Below are 20,856 nucleotides of genomic sequence, written 5' to 3'. Positions count from 1 at the left end.
AGGAATTGAAGCAGCTCAGGCATCAGAAGTGGGCGCAGGCATGTTATGTCAAGTATATACCACCAGACTTAATAGGTCATACAAAATTATTCATTAAATACCATCTATCAAAATTGTTTTTATAGTGACTATGAAATTCCCAAAATAAATTTTAAGAGTATGTTTGATACCGTTTCTTCAAAATTCCGGAACCAGCAAACCACACTGTTGGACTTGATGACCCAATTTAATTTCCAGCCAATCTGTGAACAATGGGGTGGTGTGATAGCTAACTCAGCAAAATCGTAGTTGAAACAACATATAAAAATTGTTTCTTTATTTTCTGACCTATCAACCCCATCAATTATTAGCTAATTGGCTAAAAACCTGAGCCAGCCAAAAGCTAATAATAATAATGGGATCAATCACTGTACTGTAATCATGCTAGGGACCTGTGAGAAGAGTTAATGCAGAGAGTCACTATGTGCACACAAAACTGATTACCAGACCCATTTGATCCTACAGGAACGCAGTGTAGCTAAGCATGCACCTTGGCAATTTCAAAGGAGCCACTAAAGTTAGCTGGGATCTGCATACAAGTTAGGTGTTTTGCTTTAGTAGAGTCCAAGTGTCAGATTAGCAACAAGGAATGGTATACTTTAGCTAGTGGAAAGCTATAGCTTTCAATGAAATTTGAGTCTATATAGCTAGCACTGAATTCGAAAAAGTTACAATCACAATGTATGGCCGCTACTCGAGCTTATATATATATATATATATATCTTTATGATTGTAAAACTCACAAATTTGAGTATAAAAACAATGTCTTTAGCTTTTACAGGCATTTTCTTTAATCATTTCTACTGTTCTCAAAATAGTCTCTTCCTCTGTTAGTTTGGTAGTAGGTTTTCCGTTACCAATTTTCTCCCGAAGAGTAGCCAGTAATAACTTCTTTTCCGCATTTCGTCTTCTTTCTTTTAAATTCTTGATCGCTTTGACAACCCCTGCTAAAGTGGAAATGCAGAACGTGCATTAATTGCAGCTAGCTAATACGTTACTGATACTTTTATTATCTTTATACTCCGGCTCAGCGGTCTCCGTCATCCTCGCCGCCATCACATTCACCAAATTGATCTAAATTTTGACCCCAAATTATTCTCGGGTGATCTTTTTTTGTACGTAGTTCGGTAGGCAGAGGGAAAAAAGACACCTCCCACAAAAAAAATTGAATATTCAAAATCCGTCTGAATCGATGAGCATGATGAGGGGCTCATCAGACTTACATCAGAGGTTAAATTTATTTAGGCTATTTTTCTTATTGTCAATCTGAGCGGCGTGGTGCCCTAGGTGGTGCGAACTCGCTCGGGAAGGCTACGATCAACGGAGGCTACTCGGGCTGCTACACGTAGCCGAGCATGTCGCGGCCTCAAATAAGTCATGGTTAGCTATTTGTGTGCGGCTGTGAAATATGCTGCAAAATTCAGTTTGGTAATCGCCCGCGAAAATGACGCCATACTTAGCTCACGTGGATATCCAGAGAGCACTAATTAAAAGACTATGACGATCGAGATGACAATGCGAAACTTAATCTGAATTCATTGCCATGGGTTATGTTACTATCGAAGAAGGCGAACAGGCGCTGCTGTATAATGCGCAAGGGCAAGGACAGTTGATATTGGGGCCGAGAAGAGTAAGTAAATATTGCCGTATTTTTAATACAGTATTTATAAATAGAGTAGCTAGTGGCTCGAGTAGTGGTGGTAGTTATAAAACACTTCAACAAAGCGTTGCTGTCGGAACTGCAACTCTGGTATTTCACACTACTAATAGGGAAAGGTGTACCCATAAACTACCCTACCTTGTGGTGGTATGTACAGTATGATCTTTTTTTTGTGTGTGTAGGTGTGTGTATAGAGCGTTTGTATACCCATGGTAACGTAATTGATGCCATGTTCTTGTACCAAGCTGGAACTTTTATCAGCTGATTCGGGCCAGAAACTAAGGCCAGACAAACTTGATTAATGAGCGATATCCGCAATGACGTTATGATTACAAAATTTGGTGTCATAATTGACAAAATGGCCGTGTTAGTGTGGGGGCTTTAGAGACTAGCACACAGTATTCGAAATGAATGTTGTCTGTAGTGTTTTTACACATGGAACCATGAGATAATAAAGGTAAGAAGTAGTATACATACCATGACAGTACAAAACGCGCTTCAATTAGGAAAGCATGCCAAAAATTTTTAGATTCGGACACGACTAGGCTTATTTGTATTGCATTATATACTATATGCCTCACCTTCGCCCTTTTTCGAATTTTATAAACGCTATCATAGGGAAACACTATCTTGCCCAATACATCCCTGTACAAAATTCCCACACTACAGCAGCCGTTTTGTTTTGTGACATCATACATATACATGAAACGTCATTGCGGATATCGCTCATTGTTTCTCATCCCCGCCCTCACCCCTTTTTACCCTACCTCCTCTAATTTCATTATTACTGTCATCAATCACGTGCACACGTACTTTGATGCTAAGAAGGCTGGCTATCATTTAGTAGCACAGCAAATGTCATTTGCACCTTAGAAACAGTGGTAAAACGTAAGAAGTACAGCATAGTTCTTAAAAGGCTTTAGCTAAACTTTATAGTAACAGACAGATTGATTTGGGATATTTTCTTTAATGAATAATGAAAAATGACCCCGCCTGCATGGAAATCCAAATTTTTGTGGATGAGAAATAAGTAATCAAGTTTGCCTGGCCTAAGTCAATTATCAATAAGTAGGTGTAGATGACAAGAATGATACTTAGAAAAGATACCAGGCATAGGAGATCCATACTGTATCTGCAGTTTCATAGGGAAGGAAAATGCGTATTGATTCAATAGGCCGGGTTACGGGCTCCAAACTGGCTAAAACGACAGGAAATATATAGTACAGGATTATACCTACCACCACAGAACCGTACAGCCATTCCAACTTCAGCCAGAGCTCCATTAAAGTCTCAGTACCCCTCGTATGGCTTGCCACTCAACGTACAAAACAGAGCCAGCAAAAGCAGACCACTTGACTTTTGACAATAAATATGGTACATTCGAACTTCATGTATAAAAACCAACCAGAGTTCAGTGGTTTGGTTTCACTAGCTGCTTTTCCAAGCTGAGTGGTAAGCTAGACATACGAGTGGTATGGGACAGTGATGGAGCTCTGGCTCAAGTTGAATGTTAGTGGATGTGGCTGTATGGTTCTGTGGTGGTGGATATAATCCTGTACTATAGGTTTACTGTCGTTTTAACCAGTTTGGAGTCGTGAATAGCCCGTAACCTGGCCTAATCGATCAATACGTATTTCCCTTCCCTACAAAACTACCCTTTTGGGATACAGTACGGATCTTCTACGCCTGGTATCTTTTCTAAATATCTTTCCTGTCACCTATACCTAAATCACTCACTTATTGACTTAGTTTCTGGTCTGATTTAGCTGATAGAAGTTCCAGCTTGGTACAAGAACATGGCATCGATTATGTTACCATGGATATGCAAATGCACTATTATGAGACATGGAGTATTATGAGACGCTATACTATAGTATGTACAAGTTGAGCTGGATTCTGAAAAATGGATTTTTTCTCAAGAGAGTTAACATTTCAGCCAATCAGATGAGTAGTGGTGACAGCAAAGGTGTCAACGACAGACACGTATGGTTTGGTTTGGTTTTAGCACTATTTCTGAGGTGCAAGTGACAGTAAAATGATATAGCCAGCCTTCTTAGCATCTAAATATGTGTGCACGTAATTGATAACAGCAATAATGAAATCAGAGGTGGTGGGGTAAAAAAGGGATACTGGCGGGGATGAGAAATAATTAAGTTTGCCTGGCTTAAGTGGAAAGGGTAGCAGGAACACTGTAGACAGCTAATCTGAATAGCTCCTCAATATACTGTAACTAAATCCAGCTGCAGACGTATTTTTATCAGTTTCTCCTTCTAGAAGAATCTTCTTGGCAAGAGATAGCCCGGGGAATGTTAAACGTTGATCTTCTTTATTTAATAGTATGTATGTAGTTAATTTTTTTTAAACTGTATTTCCTTGCCATACCCACTTGTGGGGTAATTTCACCCAATCTGTGGCTGTGTGTGTGTGCCCGAGGACTTTACGGAGTTATATTATCCCCTTATTAGATTTGTGGTTGACTATCTATGATAGGTATTATCATCCTTTACTCCTAAATCTCCAGGATTTAACCTTTTTAAGCCATGTGACTCATATACAGAGATGAAGCTTATATGATTGGTATTTCCCTCATGTGGCTGCATACCATCTTTTTTTTATTGCATACCTCACACTATAAAATCCTTTGGCTTTCTAAGCTGCTTTATTGCTCATTTTAAGATGTCTTGATAGCTTGATTCGATTTTTATCACGCAAAATGGTTCTACGTACAGTATAGGACCATTAGTAGTGGCTACCTCTTGACCAAGTAAGACATGACATTTTGTATAGGGCAAAGTGTGTAATAATTCTTCCGGTATGGTGTGGTAAAGGACTGTCATTGTTAACGCACCTCTACCTACGTTCTCCAGGTACAAAAGTTCCCACCCCTGGGGACAACGTAGAGTCCAAATCCCTACTATCATGGGATCATGAACAGTTTCCCACAAAAAGTATTGCCCAGAAACCAGCCTTACACTTCATGGTACCTTGGCAGTATTGGAGAGGTATAACTAGTACCTTCTGTGCAATCTGAAATGCTTCTACAGTGAAACCTAACTTAGTGGCCACCTCAGTAATGAGGCCACCTCATTATAGTAGCCAGGTCCAGCAAGTCCAAACGTATTTTCCATTATGTTACGTTTATTTAATTTTCATTAATAGGGCCACCTCATTATAAAGGCCAGTGGCCACATACCACTGGACCAAACTGGTAAAACTAATACAATGTTCCCTCAGTAAAGAGGCCAGCTGAGCAGGCAGTCAAGGTATCACTGCAAAAGTTGCTGCTCTTACAGTAAGTGCACATTTTAACTACTGAAAGCAGTACCCATTATTCTGGCAGTATACTTCATGCTTTTCCAGCCATTATGTCTCAAGCATTGCTGGAATGATTGGTACATCGTATGCTCCTACCTTTCTCTGTGATAAACTCTACTTAGTGTGTTTAGTTAGATCAATTGTATACTGATGTTACAGTTGCTGGTTTGTTGAAAACCTCAATAATAAGGCCATTTTGTTTTATGGCTGCATTAATAAGGTTTTCGGTAATAGAGCCACCTCAGTAATAGGGCCACTTATCATGGGTCCCATAGGTGGCCCTATTAACGAAGTTTTACTGTAATAGGTTGTGCTACAATTTATAAATAAATAAAAAACTTATTATTGAGTGGACAGGTACACTAGTGGATATTTATAAAAACTAAATTTCCACTAGTGTATCCATCAGCAACCTCATTAAAAAAAAAAGTCATTAGGCTTTTCTTGTATATACTCACCTGGGCCTAAATATATAGTAATATCAAAGAGGTGAACATGTGTTCATCCCCCAATGGTTATGTACTACTGGAAAAGCAAGTTAATACATTGTAAACATATTTGCATGCCTGGCCAGTCCTGGCATGCTAAATGTATGGAATATTTTTATTAAAGCCTCATAACTCGTTCTTACTCTATCAAAGCTCTTTTTTGATAAACAGGTATCAAAGTGCTTTCAGTTCCACTGTTTAAAGAGCTTCACAGTAATACCAACTAAGGCTCAGGGATCACCAGCAATATGGCCATGCTAGTTGAAAATGCTCCTACCCTAGCAGTGACTTATTTTTGGTGCCACCTGCTGCCCGACCTGGGATAGGTGGGGTGTGATATAGGCTCACATGGTTGCTTGTTAACATGTGGTACTGACATACCTAAAGGGTTGCCACATGATTGCATGCATCCATTAATCCCCCTGATATAATTGTATGATCTGTCAGTATTATAGGGTTGAAGCAAATACTGCAAATGCTCGGGTAATCGTTACAGATTTTGGTACTCGATTAGTACAATTGGTACTCGAGTACTCGTTATATCACATGACATGATATATTTGTCATTGTGTCATGACACCCTTGCATGAAGACTAGAGTTTGGTGTGCTCATTAGTTGTTTTTTAATATACAGTGCAGTGACCATCAACTGTAAAAACATGTTACATAGGTATGACTACAAGTAGCTACTACTAGCTAGTATTTGTGAGTACTTGTTCAAGAGGGTACTCATATGCTAAAAATTCATGATTGTTTCAGCCCTAATATTAACCACTTTCAAACAGGGTTTTCGTAATATGGCTTGCCAAATAATGTTAATTAATGAACTTTTTAGATCATTGTCATATGTGTGTAATCATGATCACTGTATGTTTATGATGCATAACAATGGTATTGAGGAGTGCCACTGTAATTCACAGGTGTACGTGTGGGGCAATCAAAGGCTTGAACGACTACACCGCTATGTTGCCAGCCAGATGGAGTACTTGGTTGTTAAGGATCGTAATGGCCAAGTGGAGCATGTTCCAGGGTATGTTACAGTTGTGATGTGTACATGATTATTACTGTATAGTAGGGATCATTGAGGTTTGGGCTTTCCTGGCCAAAAATATCACCCTAAAACCAGTCTTACTTTCCTTCTTGACAGCTTGCCAGTATTAATGGTTAGGTACGGTATAATCAAAATCAAACTCATAAATAATTCCCAACAGTTCCATCCAGTTGCTATGGATTATTATATATAACTAATTTTCTACGACTAACTATAACTGATACCTCCAGCCAAGCATAACTCGACTATGCTTAATGCTACAGGATCACTACTGTATTTGACATTGTATGTCCTTATCATCGCCTGCTGCAGCAGCTACAATGGATGCATCATGGACTTACTTTTGTCCTCCTTTGTGTCCCATTTCTTTCTCCATTGCTGTGATTTGTGGGCAGTTAGTGCACAATGGTTTTTTTTGTGACTAGAGTAGCATGGAAATCATCCTTTGTGTCCATAGTGACTGGATTGATTAGGTCCTTCTCACACTGTTCTTCGTTTGGCTGGAACATAGTTGAAACAAAGCAGAATGGCCACTTCACTTTCAGTAATTGATAGTTAGTACGGTGCATGTTTAGGCTGAAAAAGCTTTTTAATACTACTGCTACAACAACAGCAAAAAACCCTGTCCTCAGTAATAGCAATCAGCCATTTGTGCATCCTATAGTCGGTTCAATTCCTCTGAATCATGTGAAACCAGTAATGTCAAAATGATGTTCTCCCAACAGTTTTTGTAGTAAACAAGCAGGCTTCATGTAAACCTTGTCTAGCTACTGTATATTGTGTGCCAGATCTTATATGCATTGGGATAAATAGTTTTTAAAAGCATCGATCATAGCTCTCTTGCTCTCTTCCTTGTATTAAAAATGCCAAGTGACAAGCAGCTGAAGTGGATGGGAACTGAGTATAGCAAAAATTGCAAAGGTTTGAAATAACCAAACCTTGATATTTTTCCCTTGAAAATTCCGATTGTGGCAATGATAGGCTCAAAACAATGTGAAAACGACTTTTACTAGAGTTAATAATGTTCAGCGAATAATTCTAGTTCCAGGTCCCTAGAACAGAACTTAGAAATTCATTCAAAGGAAATGACATTTCCAAGATCTGCAGCAAAAAAATGCTTTTCACCATGAAAGCACAGTCCTTGACTTCCCGCTTTTAAGTAAGGAAATGTTCAAGGAAGCACCAACAAAAGATATGTAAAGAATTTTGTTTGCCTGCCTGTCATTCCTGACTAGAGGCTAAATGACACACACAACCTCCATTTTATGAAACAATAACAGACTCACTCGTGGCATTTTAAGGTTCTGATATTCACCACATTTTTAGCACATGGATGATCTGTCTGTGAATACATGTACTGTTCTGCTTTAGGCCTCATGAGTTGTATCTCAATCCAATGGAGGTAGAGTCTATTTCAGTGAAACAAGCTACCCAACTTGATGCCAATCACTCGCTGGTTGTCTACAAACAACACGATGAGCATATTGAGAGGAGGATAGTGAATGGACCCACTGTGTTTATACCTGGACCACATGAATGGTATAGTTTGGTACACTTATGCTAAGAAAACTCAGATCTTAACTTACACATTTTTAAAGATTGTGCCTTCTGAATTTTATAAAGGTTTTAATAATAATGGGAAAGTCAAAATAATCTTGTGGTATGTAAGTTGTTGTGTTGTTCATAGGTTACATGAATTCATCTGGCATGGTTCTGATATAGCTGATCCAGCACACTGGACACCCAGGGCAAACAAGTTCACCAAGTTACCTCATGTGCCTAGCCAGTTTTACTACAATGTAAGTCATCATATGTTCATGTATATGTTTTTCATGGTCTTATGTAGGTAAAAGATGTCCGTACCAATGACGATACGCTTATTACAGTAAAACTGATGGTATTTTATGAATTATGTGATATTGAAACTATGGTAGGTGCATGCTGTAATACAACCATTTTATTGTGTTATGTGTAGCTAAACTACACGCATGATCCCATCGCTGATTTTCTTAAGTAAGTGTGTAGGTAATTCTATCAGTATATACTATACAAATTGTCTTGCTTCAGTGCTGCAACATCTGATATGATTGCATTTGCTTCCCAAATGACGTATCAGGAATTTCTCAACCAGTCACATCAACTGAGTAAACTTGAGTCTTACCCACAATTGACATCACGCTCTGAGAGGATTGGCTTTAAGGCGTCCAAAGTTGTCTACAGAGGATACCAGGCATCCAGTGCATTACAGGTGGGTAATAGGTGATGGACAGTTTGAAAATAGACATACCACATGTTTCCAATTTCAATTTTTCTACAAACTTTTAAAATTTTGTTCTCGTATCACAGGGTAAAGTGACGTATACAATTTGGAGGTGAATAGTATTGCTATTTTATATATCATTCACTGTGTCTTGTGTAAGGATGTTGACCTTGTTAACCTATACTAGGCAGTTTACTAAAATTGTTTCATTAACATAGGCTGTTCTTGTCATGTTCCACCTGACAACTTTACTGTCTTGTAGTGTAGCAAATTGAATGTGTTGTGTACATGTATAGGTACAATCACAGCATAACAATAGTGCAGCTGGAACTTGGAGACAGTTTTGCAAAGTGCTTTGGTGATAGTAGAGACCTTGTACAGGAAGTGTTTCAGCCTCATTAGTAACACAAAATTAAAAATACACTGTACAGTATATCATTAGTAGTAACAAAACTTGTTACTGGATTTACTAAAACACAACTAGTTATTTAACTTATCAGATATACAGTATATTTACTGTGTACAATATTAGAAATACACTTGCTGTAAATGGTGAAGTTAATATACAGAGCAATGGGAATCTTTACTAAACATAGCCACAACCAATTACTCTTGCAGCTGCCTCCTGTTTTGTTTTTTGTTGGGCCAGGTGCAAACAATTAAATTTAGGTGTAGAGAGATTAATTTTGTCACAATATGTGTTGTGAGGTGACCCCATTTTGTAATGTGAAGAACAATTGAATTTTCTCTAATAGAACACACATATACATTAAAGAACCAAATAATCTAATTGAGCAGTCACCTTCGCGGTAGATGAAACAAGTACAAAGGAAAATTAGGAATTTTAAGTTCAATTAGGGATCATAGAAGTGAAACAAGAGAGCTTTATCTACACCTAAAGTTATACTAGTGGACATTTGATCATACGTAGTTATGACTGGTGAATCCATGCATACACCTGTACCACATCAAAAGAAAGAATATCTTATTGATTAGTCTAAATGCATGCCCAAACTATCAATTGCTGAATAATTGAAGTGGCTATTGCACTTCGTTTTCAGCTTGTTATGCCTGTTACGCAACATTACAAAACAAAGAACAGCACGGGAAGTACCTCTGCAATCAACCCAGTCACTACAGAAAATATGGACAATTCCTGTTACAAACATAGGGAAGCCATCCTATACTATGGCAAATTGATTGACACCTTGAGCTAGAAATGGGACACAAAGGAGGGCAAAGGTAAGTTGATGATGAGTGCATTGTACATACTGTGGTATGCCAAAAAGCATCTGTTGGGCTAAATCAAGTCTGTAGCTTTAGTGGTTATTGAGTTACACTTGTCTGAAGAAAGATAAACTTCATAGCAACCTATTGGAAGCTGTACTGAAGACACTTTTGGGCTTGGTTATTCCTAACCAATACACTATGAAGGTATTGTGAAGCTGGTTTCTGGTCATTTTTTTTGTGAGAAAGTGCAAAACTAATATACAGTACCACTGTACTGTGTGGTGCTACACAACAATTAATTCTTTTATAAGTGCTACAATAATTCAGTAGATACTTCAGAAGATAAGGTCTATTTGTGTTGATCCATTTACTTATGCTCAATGTAATGCACAGAACACTCATGATGGTGCGATCATGAAGCGTATACAACTAAAACTAAGTGCTGAGACTGAAGAGCAGGAACAGATGTTAGCAGAATTTAAACTCAAGAGGGAAATGCAGAGGGGAAAACTTAGTAAGAATACTTGATTTAGTAATTATATACACTATATAAATTAATTCTACAGAGCAGGAAGCAGAGCGTAAGATACAGGAGTATAGTCAGAAGATAGAAGAGTTAAGTCGAGGTCATGATCTTGAGCTGGAGTCCATAGTCCATGAATCACAGTTAAAGCAAGATGATGCAGAGGTGAGTTGGGCATTTTCATTATTTGAATACGGTGCCACCACTTCCACAACAAGTGATATGGCCGAGCCATTGGGGATTTTGCTGGAATAAATTAACTCCATTGTAACTATTATCTCCTTGCATCAGGTTTACAAGCTTGTAGCATATCACATCACCAGCTTCAAGATTAACAGCTTACTGTATCCACTGTCTTAACACATTGCTAGGAGATTTTGGGCATGTCTATAGATAACAGAATACAGTTTGGAAATACTAATTATTATTGTGGTCTAGACAAGCTAGGTGACTGATATCATGATGGTGTTTGTAGGGTACTAGTTGTCAAATTAATAGTCACACATGGTCTTTTGTTGAATTCACCTCTAAACTCACATATAAATACTCTAATAGAACAACCACATACTCTTAGAACATTAATATTTTACTTGTTTATACACTACACAAAAAGCATAGATTTGCTGATTTAGGGGCACTTGGCATTTGCATTGGATTCCAAATACTACTGTAACTGAAATTCCATTTATTATTTATTCAGAAAAATCCCCATGAATCTGTGATATTGTTTTGCTGCACCTACCATTAAAGCCTGCAGTATGTCAAGTAAAATACACACTATATGTAGCTGTACTAGTGTATATGCAACTACTGGGCATCTAAAGAGTGTGTAAGGCCAGTATATGTAAACCACCATCTGTTCTCAAAACTCTAATCCCTTTCATGGTACTGTACAAAATGACATCAACTTTTTCAAATAAATAGTCAAATCCTTTCGCTAGCACGGAAGGTATGGAAATTGAAAAAATGATTTTCTGTACCCTGGAGACATTATGTACAGTAACTGTGCAAGCCCATAATATTGCATTACCAATGCACTTGTGTTCAGTACCTGTGACTTGGAAAGTACAGTAATACGGATTTGTTGTGAACTGTGATTTCATTTTTAGACTGAAATTGAGCTACAGTCTAAGAAAGCTGAAAATGAACACACTGTGGATTATTTCAAGCACTTGAAGAATCAACTAGATGTGGACATGACCCGATATCTTGTACACCTTCAGCCAGTCTATAAGCCACAAAAGGAAATTTATGTGGGGCCACTACAAGACATGAATAACTAATGCACTGCTCAACACTCCAGTGTGTCAGTATGTACATGTATGTGTGTGGGTGAAATACCAGAACTGCAAGTTTACATAAATTTATTTTTATAGTAAAGTGTAATTTCACACAAAATTTTTTTGCACACACTGAATTTATCTGTTCTCAGTGTTTCTTTTTTTCATTAAATTTGTCATGTATTTCATCAATGTTGGTATCAACAGTACACAGCTGTTGGTATGGCTTGTACCAAGCTGTAGAGAACCTCAGGATACACTGCAGATGAGTGCCTCGTAGAGTGTTTAAGACACTTGCAATTCTAGGTTTGCTGACTCTTCTTGAGTTGTTCTTACCAGTCGCCAGGTAGATGGTGACTTTAAATGAAGTACTGCCCTCTTGGAAACTTGTGAACTCAACCAAGTCTGGAGTCAATTTGTAAGGTAGAAATATTGACCTAAACATTACAACAAATTATGCAATTAAAATTGATTTAGTGTTCAGATAACCAAAATGTTCAGGCCCTGTTCAAATACTCTAATAGAACATACATCTTAGACAAAAAAATACTCTAATAGAGCAATCAACTCTTCTGTTTGGATAATCGAGGGAGCGCTGTACTTTTAAATTGTCATTATAATTAAAAGTTGTTTCTTAAGATGCAGAGGAGGTTGGACATGCACACGTGAGCGCATACATATTGTATTGAAAGTTTAACCAAGTGTTCACGAAAGTTTTCACAAATACCATTCGAGAGTACTTCAAGTTTAGTCTATTCAGCCGGTCAACCCCACTACTCCAGGCGCGTAAATCGCTCTTGAAATCTATGGGGATCACGTGTGTAGCGTTTGCTGGGTGGAATCCATGTGTAATACTATAGGGACGCCTTATGTACGTGTATTTAAGCACAATAATTGTTGAAGAAAGCAATGTGCATGCTAACAAAACCTCTCAGGATATTGAAAAAGATTAGCGGACACCACTAGTTTAGCCTCACAGAGAATCGAAAGAGAATAAGAAAGTCGCACACCCGCCTTGCAATAAGAATTTGCTGTTCATCTTAAGAAGCACAAGGTAATGTGGTGTGGATATTGCTAAACATTTCTTCTATCACTAACTCCTCGTCACATATTAGAAATATGCAATTAACAGTAATAAATTTCAGAAGCGCTTGTATTGTGTCCAACCTCCTCTGATGCACATGTATAGCAAAAATAGGGAAAACTGGCCTTATCACCTGGGACAGCAGGTTTCATTTGATGAATTTTCAATGCCAAAATCAACCAGAAATTAATAGTCTGCAGCTGCTTTTGCTGGCTGCATTTTCCAGGCCCAGTAGCTAAGATAGCAGTCTAAGGCATGGGGTTGACTGGATCTGGCTGTATAGCTGTGGTGTTGGATATCAGTACTGGTGGTTTTGAGCCCTAGTATACAACTTGGTCAATATGATATCCATCTCACTTCTATTTTAAAACCAACCATTTCCCCACCATTTTATACATTTAACCCCATGAAAAAGCTATCTAAAATGGCAGGAAACTAGGCTGTTCGCTACTTTTGCAGTGGATATGCTGGAAGGTAAGGATAGTTTGAAAATTTGGTACATGTAGCTTGATCAACCACTGGAAAGCTACACAACTATGAAAACACATAATATTACAAAGAGGCAATAAAATACCCAGGGACAGACACAAAATAATGATCTGAGGCCTCTGATTTACAAGGATGTACATGAATCATTCATTACTCAACCCTTACCTGGCTAGGGAAACTGGGAATGATCCAAAATTTCTCTCAACTTTCTCCCAGAATGAACCACCTCCAACATCCATTTGTAGATAAGATGGCTTTTGCATTTCTTCAGGCTTAGTTCCAACAACAGAAATTATTAAACCGTGGTCTTCAAACTCTTTTCCACCACCTTTGATTGTGAAAGAATTAACCTAGATGAAAAGTTTATGTAATTCTAAAAGTAACCTCACACTACAAATGAAACAGTTCTATTCAGATACCTTTTGATAGTGAAAGCAACTGATGCACAATACGATATCTATATATGTATTGTCTATAGTATGTTCACGTTGAGCTGAATCCTGAAAAACGGCTAAAAATTAAAAGTGGATTTTTTCTCAACAGAGTTAACATTTCAGCCAACCAGATGATTATTGGTAACAGCAAAGGTGTCAACAACAGACATGTACGGTTTGGCTCCATTACAAGTTCGGGAAAGGGCTGTATTGGACACTGTACTTATATGGCTTCCCATAGGAAATGTATTGTGAAAATTTTGATTGACCGTAAATACTATGTCTAACATTTGAACAAGATTTTGAAATATTTTTAGCGGGTCAAGCAGTACTACAAATGAGCCAAATTTCAAGATTGTGTGTAATTGCATCCATGAGTTATTAAATGTTTTTGAGGGTTCAGCTCAACGTGAACATACTATAATGGTAGAATGAATTCACAATGAGATTCATACAACCAAATTTAGTCCTAGTATAAACATGAGAAGTCCATAAAAATGGCATCAATGTGTGTGAATATACATGACTATTAGACAATGTTACATAAATACCTTCACTTTTCCAACTGATTGTTTATCAAACGCCTCCAGTATATTTGTTACTATATATAACATCATCAACAATACAATAACAACTAAGGTGAGACCTATTAACACTGGACCAGAAAGTGCAATGAAGCCACTCACTGCAGCTGATGACCAAAACACATAGTTAAAAACAACAGTGACAGTAGAACTGGACAGTTGAGGTGATATTTTGTACTTATGAACAAATTCCCAATGTGTATAATCACTCAGAACATGATGGACAATATCTGGTGTTAGCTGATTGAAAAGGTTGTTAATAGACATTTCATATTGCTGATACTGCACAGCTAGAAATATTACCCCTAGTCCCATTGCTACAAGAACAACTGGAAACATTAGTGAATGTTTGAACACTCTATAAGCCAACCAAGTAAGGTAGAAGAAAAAGTACAACACACAAATTGTGAGTAAAGATTTTGACTGTAGTGGAATAGATATTAGTACCAGAATCATGACCACTAGGACACCAACATTTCGTGATTTAGAATATAACCAGTGCAGCAACCACACACATATTATGCAACAACAATAGTAAATTAGCTGTGAGTGAAGCATGGAACTAAAGGCAATGCCAAATACTGAAGCTGCCGTCAACAGTAAAAGAAGTGGGAGCGAATGATTTATGTTGTACAAGTATTTCTGTGGTACATAACATAAAATGACAGGGATGCCAGCTAATCCAGCCATGACAAACAGTCCTTCTTGCAGTAACAGGAGGAACAGGGAAAGGAACACGCTGATTATGAATCGGTAGCAAAAGAAGTAAGGGTTATCTGAAAGTGGTATGTGTAGATGGAAACAGGCTACACCAGCAGAACAAACGAGGGCAAATAAGTTTCTCAAGTCAAACGATACAAACCACACTTCCACAAAATTGGGGCTGAGTAGTTTAGCCAAGCTAATTAGATACCCAAGATTTGTGAATAGTTGAATTAGAAAATATATTTCTCCACGCTGGTAAAATTTTGCAGCATTGATGTTGAAAGCTACAACACCAACTATAGCACCGATAACTTGTAACCAAGTAGCAGTCTTCAGTGACTGTGATAACAGGACACAAGCCAGTACAGCCTTTAGCATCCACAAAGATGTTGACTGTGCACTTTTGGTATAAAATACCCCAGCTGTGGATAAGCACATTCCAATCACTCCAAACCACTGAAAGGTCATTCTATCAAGTTCACCTCCTACTATAACCAAGCAAGCATTTACTATCAGTTGAACTGAATGGAGTATCTCTTCATTTGGAAATTCAAGCATTAGTGGAAACCAGAATGGAATTATCCCAAATATATACAACCAGAAACCAAAGTCCGGGTGGCTTCCCAGAGTAAGTTCTGTTACAAACCCTGCAATGATCGTAGCCAATCCAAACAACAAAGAAACCCAGCGTCTAGTTTGGTACAAATTTGAGATATATTGTGGAAGTAAGGGAGTTAAATCCATTGACAGAAACCACAAACTGAATGATACAGGAGCAAGTATAAATGGAAATCGAACAAATTTAATATACGCTAATCCAACAATAACTGTAGCAACTTCCATTAATACCCAGCCAGCCCGAACGTATACTCTGAAGTCTTGAAACACCCCTGGGTCTTTTCCTTTTGGCCACCAGCCAAGTCCTCTCTCAAAACTATAAACTGCAAACGGAACTAGTGAAACACTGATACAGCACAACCTAGAATGTCAAAAAACACTTTTCATAAACAATTTAAACCACTTATGTCAAACTCACAGTCCTCCAGCCATTTCATACTCTTCATTATTCCACAGCAAAACACCAGTACCACCAGCACTAGCTGACATGATGCCTATTATTAAAAACAAGGTAATTCCAGATAGTTTCTCCCATGCCAATGTCATGAACAAGGTTGCAGCTCCCATCACCAATAACCCACCACCAAAATAGAGAACATTCAACAAAGTCAGACGATTGTAGAGTTTCATAAACACCCCAGGTTTAGCAGCAGAAATATCTTTAGGAGGCTCTCTTGGTGCCACATCGTCCAAAGGTAAACCTAAACTGACGGCTAAATCTTGTAGCTTCACTAATTGTTGCTTTGATATTATTCCATCCGCTTTCGCTATCTGTAAATACTCCCGCAGCGAAGTGTTGGCTTTGTCTCTTTCTGGTTCATTCTGTGCAATCACAGCACTTGCGCACAAAATGAAGAGAATTAACACAAACAGCATCTTCATCTCAAGTTGAGACGGAACTGCGGAAGCACTGAACTCTGACCTATACCATAGTTCTGTGACCAACCGCACGAAATAGCGGCGCGCCTCTGAATAGCTGTGTCTGAGCGCATAGACCGGTGTCTATAATCTATGGTCAGCAGTAACTGAGGGATATGCTGGCCCCGATTAAAGTCTTCTATAACTACACATTACTAGCTAAATACCCATGAAAATTATTACATATCACTGATGAATTTCAAGGCCCATTAAAATGGCCGGTGTAATGCCCATTTTTTGGCCATACCACTGAACAGATAGAAATATAGGAAATATTTACACATTACTGAGAACCTTCCTGGACATCTTTAAATGACAAGTTGTGGTGCATGCAATAGACTCATGGTACTGAAACTTGTGCTAAGATTGATCAGACATGTGGTACTGGTGTTCTTGTAAAAGCATAGGTGAAGTCCTACCAAAGCATTTAAATTAGCTGTTTTTATTTGAAGGCATATAGCTACATGACATGTAGCACTTTGCATGGGGAGATCAAAGGAATTTACATATTTGATCAGGGGGTTATAATAACCACTAGCATATTATGATTATGATTAAAGTATCTGGTAAAGGCACAGCCTGTATACCAGAAGGCCTTATAAAGGCCTAAGATGTTTATATTAACTGCACTAAGTATGTTTGAAAAGTAGGAGAAAGAAGAAAAAATCCATGACTGGACCTGGGCAGCCTCGAACCTGCAGCCATCCGATTATGGCTGACAAGAAGACTGCACAAAAGCTTGTTGTGTACACAGTACACACAAACAGTTGATGTTGACTCATTAGATTACCACATGCACAATGTGACAGATCTAACATTCAGCCATTGTATTTGCAAATGCCTATAATTGGCTACTCAACTATGATGGTCAGTTTGGCCATTGATATTAAAAATCTTATAGTTTGGGAGAACATCAAAATCCATCATGATTATACCAACTTATTGAATTTCTCAACTCATAACAACAGGCTGGTTCAAGAAATTTGAGTATTCATAATTCATCTTGTAGGAAAGTGGTGATGGATCAAGAAACCGGAATTGTATATATAGTTGCAAATCAGTAGCTAGCTGACAAGAAAAGTAGCTCTATGGTATGCTAAACTTGTATTGCTTTACTAATTCCCTGTATGGATATTGGTAAAATGCATGGGTACTGTGATTATATAGTGTGCATGAGGGTGTGTGTGCGCGCGCGCGTGTGTGTGTGTGTGTGTGTGTGTGTGTGTGTGTGTGTGTGTGCGTGCGTGCGTGCATGCGTGTGTGTGTGTGTGTGTGTGTGTGTGTGTGTGTGTGAATTTGAGTTATAATGTGTGTGAGGATATGTGATGGAAAGTATATAACTCGAACGTGTGTGAGATGCTAAGTATTGTCAATATCAAAAGATATGCTACATGCATGCAGGTATGATTAAACAAATCATAACTCATTTGTATGAAAGCAGTTCACCTAATGTAACACACATCTCTATCTCCCAAATTATCGCAATGGAACACTTTGGGACCAAGAGTTGTAGACTTTTTACCAGAAAATTTAGTGAGAATTTTTTTGTACATAAGTGCATGAGGCACAAGAGTAGAGTGACTAGCTCTAATTAAATTTGACTCTTCTAATATCTCAGTTTTGCAGTTCTAAGTCCTTCTCAATGCCTTCCTTTAACAGGGATAGTTCCTTAGTTGCTTCGAAACATGGGTGATTAACAAGGTAAGTCTGCATGTGATTAACAGACCCCATAATTAGCTGTTAAATGCAAAAAAAATGGTTGCCATGGTTTATAAATTACTGCTGACAATGTCATGGTACGTATCTCTGGGGTTAAATTGCATCTGTGTAAGTCAGTAGTAGAACAGTCATCAGATTTTCTTGCTTACCAAATGTAACCACTAATATAATTCATCAAGTTTTCTTTCTACACAAAATGGAAATGTTATACATGCACCATCATGTCTGGACTGTCAGCAAGTACTAGAAACCCAGGGAGAAATGCAATTCAAGATTCCTGCAATACTGCAAGTGACTTGCAAGAATCTCGCAAGAAAAGGAACATTTTCTGTGCAAGTGCAAACTTGTAAGTCTTGCACATCATTTCTCCCTGCATGTGAAAGATTCTTACCAATGTGGTAACGTCTTCAACTTTTCTTGCCTCAAGATGTGTTGCCTTCTCTTCAGCAGTTTCCAATTCTAATTTCTATGGGACAAAAGCACTTGTCATGCATATTGTATCACATTATCTGTGTATAAATGGGATCCATGATGCATCTGTGCACTAATGGACTGTCACAAAAATATTGTAATTAGCTATATGAGATTTTTATATTAAATCTAAAGAGAGCATACACACATAATAATAGCAATGATAAACACTGCATCTGTAGCAGGCCATCCTGCTTCAGCACCTCTCACTCTGATGTCTAATGGGTTATAGACGACCCTACATCAGTAAAGACACCAAAAAAAATCCAGAAAGATAACCATGTTGGAAGATTAGCTTTGACAATTAGTTTCAAGTATCTGCAGTCTATATACGTAGTACTATTGAATGCCACAGTTGCTCTTACTACCTCAAAGTACTGAGCACATCATAACGGTAACCAAGAATATAATATAATATCAAAGTGCATGCATGGTGTAACTGCATGATAACCTACGTACAAGCTTTTCAATTTGTGTATCTCTTTGGATAAGTAGCTTACGGAGATCTTGGATAGTCTGTTGTAATACTGCAGTCTCTGAAGTACTGAGTGTAGGTGGCTTTTCTACAGTACAAATGACATTAAAACATGTGGTATACACAGTAATGAGTACACATGCACTAACAGTGGATAAGGTGTAAAACTGTAACAGAATGATCTGCTTTGCATGTAAAGATAGTATGTGATCCATGGCATCACTTACGCTACTGGAGTTAAACCTATGAAAGACCCCGTAAAAAGTGAAGGTTTGCTTTCATTGGTGGTCATGAAAATGCAGTGAAAAGTATTTTCACATATGTTTTCTTTGACTTTCTATTGCATGGCTTTCATTCAAAGCATTTTCATCAAGTTTTCATCCATTTTCATGATGAATATCCTTTGAAGATGCACATTTTTATGACCATGCACCAATGAAAGTTTACATAGGATTTTTGTTGGTTTAGTGCAAAGGGTTAACATTGCGTTTAGTGCATTCCAGAAAATAGCGCTTTGTTTTTGATTTTGTACCCTGGACAACACTGAAGTCAATATTTCACTCAATGTCCAGTATTATAATAAAATAAACAAAATTTCAGCCAGGAAATAGTAAGCTAAGTATTATCCATGGAAGAATACTTTTAGATGGCTTTATTACAGTGTGTGCAACAAATGAAATTTGACTGTTTTCTTATTACAAATCTGATTATCTCAACTCTTAGCAAATCTTTTTACATACATGTGTGTGTATGTGTGTGTGTGTGTTTGTGTGTGTGTGTGTTTGTGTGTGTGTGTGTGCGTGTGTGTGTGTTTGTGTGTGTGTGTGTTTGTGTGTGTGTGTGTGCGTGTGTGTGTATGTGTGTGTGTGTGCGGTGTTTGTGTGTGTGTGCACTGATAGGGTATGAAGATCTTTTTTTTTTTTCAAAAACCCCAAGTGAACTGGGGTTTTTCAAAATACGAAGATCTGGTCTCTAACTGGCTTAGCTAATGGGGGAATTTTATAGGGTTTATAGATGGTTCATTTTGAGATTGGATATTACATTGTTGTCACATAATGTTAAAGTTAGTGCGGAAGACTGTACATGTCTTTATTGAATAGCTGAAGAAATCAAAGCTCACACTGCATCTCCTTACCTAAAGTTAAACTTGGACCACAGTGGGAAAACATGCAGCGATTTCCCATGAGAACTATTAATCCCGAATACCACAGCCATCCATCTTATTACATATACAAAAGATGAATACGACCTGACATTCTGAAAAATTTAAAAGTTGAAATACCACACGCAAGCAAGTTTTAACATAACAAAAAAATGATGAATTCACACTTCAGATTTGACAAGTTGATGAAAGTCAAGAAATTGTAGATAAAACATGTACTTTTAATTAAGATGCTTATGGGTATTTGACAAATTTATTTAGCTAAGTCAAATTCATCAAATTTTTCTTACATCAAAATTTCCTTGCGTAGATGGTAGCTAACAGAATTACAATAACACTTATGGAATTTTA

The 20,856-nt window shown here is 37.8% G+C and overlaps 2 protein-coding genes across 2 annotated transcripts; one reads left to right on the top strand and one right to left on the bottom strand.

Annotated features, from left to right (window-relative positions):
• Positions 1-1,505: 1,505 nt before the first annotated feature.
• On the top strand, positions 1,506-12,034 carry LOC136265663 (uncharacterized). Its single transcript, XM_066060558.1, has 10 exons — positions 1,506-1,669; positions 6,423-6,532; positions 7,925-8,092; positions 8,241-8,352; positions 8,400-8,483; positions 8,529-8,566; positions 8,621-8,801; positions 10,437-10,557; positions 10,610-10,731; positions 11,676-12,034. Exons 1-10 carry the CDS (start codon positions 1,583-1,585, stop codon positions 11,847-11,849), a joined length of 1,197 nt encoding a protein of 398 aa, XP_065916630.1. The 5' UTR covers positions 1,506-1,582; the 3' UTR covers positions 11,850-12,034.
• On the bottom strand, positions 11,914-16,709 carry LOC136265662 (uncharacterized). The gene is made up of 4 exons (XM_066060557.1): positions 16,179-16,709; positions 14,405-16,121; positions 13,585-13,769; positions 11,914-12,283 (listed from the first exon to the last, which is right to left on the bottom strand). Exons 1-4 carry the CDS (start codon positions 16,640-16,642, stop codon positions 11,995-11,997), a joined length of 2,655 nt encoding a protein of 884 aa, XP_065916629.1. The 5' UTR covers positions 16,643-16,709; the 3' UTR covers positions 11,914-11,994.
• Positions 16,710-20,856: the final 4,147 nt, after the last annotated feature.

The sequence above is a fragment of the Dysidea avara genome, chromosome 9 (assembly GCF_963678975.1).
Source record: "Dysidea avara chromosome 9, odDysAvar1.4, whole genome shotgun sequence".
Taxonomy (NCBI): domain Eukaryota; kingdom Metazoa; phylum Porifera; class Demospongiae; order Dictyoceratida; family Dysideidae; genus Dysidea; species Dysidea avara.
The sequence above is the reverse complement of the archived record's forward strand: the minus strand, read 5'-3'. Positions and strand labels throughout refer to the sequence as shown.